At 36.0% G+C, this 9145-nt stretch overlaps 1 protein-coding gene across 1 annotated transcript; it reads right to left on the bottom strand.

Moving 5' to 3' along the window:
• Positions 1 to 1976: 1976 nt before the first annotated feature.
• LOC123692624 lies at positions 1977 to 2621 on the bottom strand. Its single transcript, XM_045637386.1, has one exon. It carries the CDS (start codon positions 2619 to 2621, stop codon positions 1977 to 1979), a length of 645 nt encoding a protein of 214 aa, XP_045493342.1.
• Positions 2622 to 9145: the final 6524 nt, after the last annotated feature.

Raw genomic sequence — 9145 nt, 5'->3', positions numbered from 1 at the left:
TCGAGCGCTTTCCAAATTGAACAGTGAGTAATGGAGTCGAATGCTTTTGAGTAGTCAACAAAAGCTACATAAAGCGGGTGATTGAACTCTTTATATTTCTCTAGTACTTGGTCTAACGTGTGGATATGATCTATAGTTGAAAAGGCTGAACGAAAGCCTGCTTGTTCAATTGGTTGTTGGGAATCTATTAGTGGTGTTAACCGACTCAAAAGTATGGATGTGAAAAGTTTATAAATACTAGATAGAAGGCTAATAGGTCTATAATTAGCAATATCTAATGGATCACCTTTTTTGTAGAGCAAAACTATCTCTGAGCAGTACCATTGTTTAGGTACATTTTCGGTTTGAAGTACTAAGTTATAAAGTTGTGCGAGATATGGAGTGAGTACTGGTGCACCTATCTTTAAAGCTTCATTGGTAATATTATCTGGGCCTGGACTTTTGTCAGATTTTAGTTTTTTGATATGTTTTAATACTTCGTCCTCACTAACAAATTCGTTTACAATATCTACCTTATGTTGCGTACTCAAGGACTTTTTCTGTGTATTTTGTATCATTATTTCTGGTTTCTTATATAATTCTTTATAAAATGAAGTTGCGTAGTTAATAATATCCTGACGTGTTTTAGTTGTGTCTTGCTTTTTGTTTAGTTTAAGTATCCAGTCTTTATGTGTAGTAAGTTCTTTGTTAGCTCGTTTGATGCTTCTGTATTTGTCTAAGTTTTTCTCTATAATTTTGCTTCTATGGTTTTTGTAATCTCTTGCTATTTCTTTATTTGATAATTTAAACAATTTTTTAAGTTCCTCTTTAATTTCTTTTGTTTTATTTTTAGTTTTTAATAATTCTGTTCGCCTGTTTAGTAGTTTTATTGTTGATTCGCTTAGTATGTGAGTTTTATTGTCTCTGTTATTAGTTGTAGGTTTTTTAATAACGCTTGTTGAGATTATGTTTTCTAATTTGTCGTAGAAATATTGTATGTTTTTTGTATCATGATTGAGATTTATATTATTTTCTAAATTTTGTTTCAGTAGCTTTATGTAGAACATTTTTTCTTGGTCAGTTGAAGGTAACTTATGTTTCGATCTGAAAGTTTTCCTGCTCAATTTCGGTATTTTTAATGAAAGAGATGCTCGTACTAATCTATGGTCTGACGGATAGGACAGTTTATTCAGAACTTCTACATTATTTATAATTTTAGGTTCATTACACATTATAAAATCAATTTCGTTTCTCGTTCTATGGTCTGGCGACACCCAAGTCCATCTCCTATTGTGCCTCTTTTTAAAATATGTGTTCATTATAAACAGTTTTTGTTCGCAAGCATATTGAATTAATCTTTCACCTCTAGCATTCCGTCTCCCATATCCAAATTTACCCATTACAAAATTTTCATGACTAGATGGTTGTCCTATTTGGGCGTTGAAATCTCCCATAACGAATACGGTTTTGCCTTCAATTTCCTGGGCCGTCCTAAGATCGTTGTAGAATCTATCAAGTTCTTCCTCGCTCGCTTTTTCGGTAGGTGCGTATGCTTGAACAAGTGTAAGAAGTTGTTTGTTTAGATTAAGTTGTAATACCGCTACTCTTTCAGATATTCCACTATAATTTACTATGCAATTTTTATAATGCTTTTTGATTAAAAATCCTACGCCATATAGTCCCTTTGTTTCTCCTGTATAGCAGAGTATGTATTCCTGTAATTCTTCGATTTTGCAGCCCATTCTCCTTACTTCACTCAGTCCTATAATATCGAAGTCTACGCTTTTCAGTGCATGCAGCAGTTCAATTAATCGTTCTTGTGATGCTAAGGATCTTACGTTGTAGGTGCAGATTTTTAACAGATGGTTGCGCTTCATTTTTGAGGGGTGAGGGTGTTGGTCGTTGTCCCCACGGTGACCAACCGGCTTGGGGAAAGTATTTTTAAGTTCTTCTATTGTGGTTTGTGTTATATTGTTCCGGTGGCTGATAGGTATTTGCTATGCTTTGTGTTCTACTTTTCCAGTTAGAGATGTTGTAGAGTTGGATCGGCCTCTCATTAGTGTGAATGCGTTTTTCTTATTTTTTGTCGGTACGTTCTTCTCTGGCTGGATTGGGGTAGTTGGTGATATGGATAGATCCCTTTTCCGGTTGTTTGTCTGTGTAGAATAATCTTTAATAATAAGTTTATCGTAGTTAATAGTCGCATAATTCCCTTTATCTCGTTCTTCTTTGACCCTTTCGTGTAGTTCTCTTCTTTTTTGCAAGACCTCTTTAGGAAAATCTTCCGATACGTAAACATCACCAAGTTTCTTCTTATTCTTCATAATTGTATTTTTCAACCAACCATTAACACATGCCATGAGTATTGGTCTAGTTTTCCCTCCAACAGTATCTTTTTTTCCGATTCTATAAATCTTATTTACATCTTTAGGTTCAACCGTAATGTTCAGATGGGTAGTAAGTTTCTGGGTTACTTTTTCCAAAAGATCTGTTTGGGATGATTCTGTTTCCTTAAGACCATAAATAATAATGTTGTTTGATCTGCTGTTTTTCTCCAAATTCGCTATTTTTTCTTTTAAAATTTTATTTTCTAATCGTAATTCTTCAATTTCTCGTGTGAAAGGTGCTAGTTTTTCATCCATTTTATTTAAGACTTCTTTAGTTTGGTTTTGCATTTCGGTTTTAAGTTTGTCAAAAAGTGCTTCATTATTCATTTTAAAAAATTTAGTTTTAGTCTATGGTCAATATCGTGTCACCCGACTTTTATATTATCCCTTATCTTTTTCGAATGGCAACTCCCGATATTTTCCTTATGTTGGCAGTATGTATTTGACACTTGTCAAATATGTGACATCTGTCAATAACAGCTGTTGGTTATCGAAATGCTTTGAATTATGGAATTATTAATTAGTAAATTCAATTGTTGAAAACTTATCTTTTCTTAGTTCCCGATGATTTTTGTGCAGTTTCGATGTTTATTTATGAATAATTACACTTTTCACTGAATATGGATAACTTATACAGATGATTGAGGTTTAAATAGCGGAGCACAACAATTGTACGTATTACTTTGACAGTCACCGGAAGTCAAATCCCAAACCAAGAAAGCGATGGGCTGATGATTTAATAGAAACGGTGGGCAAAAACTGGATGAAAATTTCACAGGATAGGATTACATGGAAGAGGAGAGAGGAGGCTTTTACCCAATAAGGGGTCCGTGGAAATAAGAAAAAATTAAACTAACATTAGATACTAAAATAAATTAAGTTAAACTAACAACTAACAAAACATTTGAAATGTAAATTTTGATTTATTACACGGAATAAATGAGCTTTATTATTATTATTATGTATCTCAGTTCCATAATACACGGGTACCATCATAAGGAAAGTACCCGGTCCTTTGGAAGGCTTACGTGGGGACACGGATCCAACACGCAGAGGCCCTTTCGAGAACTTTACTGTGTTGTGGGACACCAGCCGCAGCCTGCCCATGACTGCACTATAGAGATACAGCCCTGGGCAGTCCGCGGCCGATGTAGGACTATTGCAAGATAAGGAAACAAAATAAACTGGGCTATGGAATGGGATGTTAATGGACCGGAATTAAGGACTATGGAAGACTATGGCACCTGCCTTTCTACTAAGATATAGCAAAAAATTGTTGGCAGGTGGTGACTCGCCCTCTCACTGTATGGGCCCCCGAAATAAGTCGCTGCAATAGTGCGACAAGGGGGCAACATATTGTGAGCAGCTAAGGGTGGAGAGGCGTCCCTGGACTTTAAACTACGATCACGCGCTCCCTGAGGGTCCAGCATCACGTGCCCACTCGCCACTTACGCTTCGCATCCACCCTTCGAGCTAAAAGCTCTCGCGACTCCACTCTGGCCGGCCGGTTAAGGCAAGCCAGAGGTGGGGGTCCTGTCCTCGTCAGGCTTCACTCCGACCGGCCGGTGAAGGCAAGCCGGAGATGAAGACAGGGGCCTCCCCCGGGAGCGCTCGGTTCCCGCGGGGTCGCTACTCCCCGACACCCCGCCACAAGGTGTCCTGCGGGTTGACTGACTGCACGGGTGAAATATCTATTGTCACGTAGACCATAGATATTTCAACCGTGGGCGATGGGGTCGTCACATCCCTACGCCCTTATTATTATTATGTGTATCTCAATCCATAATACTCGGGTACCATCATAAGGAAGGTACCCGGTCCTTTGGAAGGCTTACGTGGGGACACGGATCCAACACGCAGAGGCCCTTTAGAGAACTTTACTGTGTTGTGGGACACCAGCCGCAGCCTGCCCATGACTGCACTATAGAGATACAGTCCTAGGCAGTCCGCGGCCGATGTAGGACTATTTCGAGATATGGAAAACAAAATAAACTGGGCTATGGAATGGGATGTTAAATGGGCCGGTATTTGGGGACTATTGGAAACTATGGCACCTGCCTTTCTACTAAAAGAAAGTAAAAACATGTTGGCAGGTGGTGACTCGCCCTCTCACTGTATGGGCCCCCGAAATAAGCCGCTGCAATAGTGCGACAAGGGGGCAACATATTGTGAGCAGCTAAGGGTGGAGAGGCGTCCCTGGACTTTAAACTACGATCACGCGCTCCCTGAGGGTCCAGCATCACGTGCCCACTCGCCACTTACGCTTCGCATCCACCCTTCGAGCTAAAAGCTCTCGCGACTCCACTCTGGCCGGCCGGTTAAGGCAAGCCAGAGGTGGGGGTCCTGTCCTCGTCAGACTTCAATCCGACCGGCCGGTGAAGGCAAGCCGGAGATGAAGACAGGGGCCTCCCCCGGGAGCACTCGGTTCCCGCGGGGTCGCTACTCCCCGACACCCCGCCACAAGGTGTCCTGCGGGTTGACTGATTGCACGGGTGGAATATCTATTGTCACATAGACAATAGACATTCCAACCGTGGGCGATGGGGTCGTCACATCCCTACGCCCTTATTATTATTATTATTATCTCTGTTAGCTACCACAATCGAGACTTTCGTACACGAAATTATTGGGCGTCTCATCAAAATAAAGCTACAAACGGAAAATTAGCTTGATAGTAGTCACTTGCAAAAATGGGCGATGTATCCTGAACTAACAATTCTTTCTTACTTTAAAAATTGTCTAAACTATTGTATAACCATTAGAATACATTATTTCCATGCCGTACAGATGCAACACAATATTATAACGTAAGAATAATAAATTAAACGAAGTGTAACATTACTCCTCCAATTCAAGCGCTCACTGCACATTATTCAGGAACGATACTCGAGGTAAGGAAAATGATTTTTCTGCCCGAAGCAGTTTTCCACAATAATGAGTCACTTGACGTATTGTCCCGCGGGCGCCATCTCGTCCAAATTACGAAGCTATTGTTACTGAGATATTGTTCGTCGCCTCGTGAATATGTGCAAAAGGAAATGAAATGGTTCCCTCGCGCCCGTCACCGTTTGTTGGCCTCCGAGAGCCGACATGGCGACCTGCATCCCCAATTCTTACCTTTAATCATTTTTATATGACGTAACGTTTTTTTTCTGTTACGCTCGCCCCATCGTAAAGTCGATATAAAGCTGGGACATTAGATATAGCTCTTTATAGAGACTGTGTTACTGAATACTGTGTATATCTATAAAGTTTTATGTAGAGAGTAAGGATGTAAGTCAAAATAGTTGCTCTGAATTACATTCTAAAATTGAATAGCCGAAAAGCCTTATTTATAGGAAACATTTCCTAGATACCACTTATTTACTTGATAAGTAGATACAGCGTGGAGCGTTCCTTTACCGGCTTTTAAAACCTTAAAAGATTTCTTTCAAGGAAGCAACGTAAATGCAGGTTGTTCGTTTAACCATAATTCAAACGAAGTAAAAGACTCAGGAATATAGTTTTTAAAATAGAAATTTGTGCTATCCAGTTATATATATTTTGAATTTTATTTTAAACTAGCTTCCGCCCGCGACTCCGTCCGCGCGGAAAAATTAAGAAAAATTAAGATTTATTTTTTCTACGTATTTTTCCGGGATAAAAAGTATCCTATTTTATGCCCAGGATAATAAGGTATAATTGTACCAAGTTTCATCGAAATCGAACCGTTAGTTTTCACGTGATGCCTTCACATACAGACAGACAGACAGACAGACAGACGGACAGACAGACAGACAAAAAATTTTTTAATCACATATTTGGGTTTGGTATTGATCCAGTAACACCCCCTGTTATTTATTTTTTCAATATTTTCAATGTACAGAATTGACCCTTCTACAGATTTATTATATGTATAGATAATTAATACCCAAGTTTAATTAAAAACCTAAATTTACCGTTGTAACAGATACGGGTACGTTTTTGTAAAAGAAGTAGGTAACTGTAACGAAGTTTAAATCCGACGAATAGTGCATTTTCATTACTTCCATTGTCCTTTTATTCGATCGACAATCGCAATTTTATTAGCGAATTCCGCTACAGCTTCTTATAATTGAATTGGCGTTTAGCTCTGAATCTGCACTCGATACAAAACGAATGTCCTTTGATATACTTAGCATTAATATAATGTTGAGAGATTTTTTTTACACAATACACAAACAATTAGTTTTTATTGATCTTATTTGAATTATCATAAAAAAATAAAGGGATGCTGTTTGTTATGTCTCTTTGTTTTTCCATCGAGCGGTTGAGTTTTCAGATTACTTACATGAGAAAATCCTTTATAGTAGAGCCATTTTAATAGGCAACATTTGACAGTTCAACAAAATTCAACAACGTAACCTAGTAACGACGACATAGAATAACATGATATTTCGTTTTGTTAGAACTGCACATTTGCTTAACTTTTTTCAATTACAATTACATATTTATAATAATAATGACCGATATAAGTAATTTTAAGATTTCATTTTACTGATAAACCATCCTAAACATAATAAACAATTTCTGAATTAAAGAACTGACGTCGCTACAATTTTATGTCAATAAACCTTTTTTTCTTTTTAAATACTAGAGACGTTACTCTAAAAATCGAAATCTGACATCTAGAATCGAATGCATTGATTACTTGTGAATAAAAATCATCATAAATTAATAAATTCGATTGACAAATGTTTCAAATCCGTATCGATTAATACACTTTAATCGATGTTTTTAAGCAGGTTACCTCTCTTCGAAGATAAAATTAATAGACGTCAAATGTTGCCTATTAAATTGGCTCGACTATAATACTATAATCTCAAAGCTAAACAAAACTTTTCCAAAGAAGCTTTAAATAAGGACCTTATTTCAAGATGATTATACTAACGTCAAGACTAACAATATATTATTTATTTTACTTTAGTATTTTACCAATCATTTATTTTTCTGATGAACCAAAGTTCCCTTGGCTTTTTATAAAACTGAGTTTTATTAAAGTTTTTCTTAAAATTGCCAAGACATCCGTGACTGCGAATTTCTTAATACCTTCTATGCATAGTGTTCACAGATGCTGAGAATGCTACGAGACTCTATGTATTGTTTCATTTAACAGGAGCACACGGTTCTTATTGAAGTAATATCAGATATTGAAAACGCTCATTTATTTTATATTACAATGTTTAAATTTTTGCACGGGGCAAACGTTTCTATGATATCTAATGGTAGCAATTAAGACTGTAAATACATGTGGACTACGAATACATTAAACTAAAAGGTAATATTTTGAACTTCTTTTTTATACCTCAAAAATTACTTAATTCAGTATGTTTAACGGTAGGTATGTAATATGTTTGTATGTATACGGGTTAATTAACAAGCTGTTGTAAATTGTAGCCTATATTTTATAATTGTGGTAGAGCACAAAATATTGATAATAATTAATACCTTACCTTAGAATTACTTAAATTCTAAGGTTTTCCTGTTTGTATAACTAATAAAGTGTTAAATAAATACTACCTGTTTATACTACCTGTCGCTATAAGTGAAGCAAAATCAACTTGCTTTGATTACTTTTCACTTAGTATAAGTCAGCTCAGTTCGTACGCCTGTTTGTCAACTCCAGTCTAAGACGAAAATGAGTTTTCAAGAAGTTCTTTGTGAAATCACATCGACTCGACTTCCATTAAATAAGATACTACAATATGCTACAATATTATCACTGAGCATTTAGTTTTAAAATACTTTTATTGATATTTATTTTTAGTAATTCACTAGCTAGTTATATTATTCTTGGTAATGGCAACACTGAATTTCATTAAACATTAACCCCAATTAAACAAAAAACGTTCTTAAAAATACACAATTAATTAAGTATTGTTTGAGGTAAACAAGGAAAGTTATAAACTTCTCTAATTTATAACTTTGCTCCTTTTAATTACTTTTGAATAATTGCTAATTAGTTGCGAAGATTTTATTTATAATCGTATAAAAAAAAATCTTTATTAATCTTAATATATCGCGGAAACTATTTAAACACACAAATAACTTCATTTTACCTGCTGTTTTACGGCTAGGTATTTTCTTGGTATTTTCCTACAATTGATATTTAAACTCAAATTATAATATCGACATTCCGAAAAATAGATAGCAATCATTTTAATATACCTATCGGGGTCATTAAAATTAATTGCTTATGTATAACATCATTGCAACTGAATCAGTTGTAATTAATGATGCTCTTTATGTTGGTATAACATCCGATACCACAACGATATCATATATAATTCAAATTACCGACCACTCAATATGTCAAGCTTAACGCTACCAATGAAACAAATGTACGACAAATGTTAGTCTAATTCAATGGCATCATTTATTTTAGTGGCTTTTGTAAAAAGTTAAAACATTGAACAAAATGGCTATGGGTTCAAAAAACTCTATTATTAACGTCACAGAATATACATATATCTAATAGTAGGTACCTACTTGTTAACGTCTCCAAAAAATATAGAATATAATAAATAAATAAATATTATAGGACATTATTACACAAATCGACCTAGTCCCACAGTAAGCTCAATTAAGGCTTGTGTTGTGGGTACTAGGCGACGATAAATATAATATTTAATAAATACATAATATATAGATAATAACACCCAGACCCAAGAACAAATAATTGAGTTCATCACACAAATATTTGCCCTGACCGGGGATCGAACCCGGGACCGTCGGCTCAGTAGGCAGTTACTTTACCACTG

This window comes from Colias croceus, chromosome 6, assembly GCF_905220415.1.
Source record: "Colias croceus chromosome 6, ilColCroc2.1".
NCBI lineage: Eukaryota > Metazoa > Arthropoda > Insecta > Lepidoptera > Pieridae > Colias > Colias croceus.
Note: the sequence above shows the minus strand (reverse complement) of the source record. Positions and strands in the feature narration are given on the sequence as shown.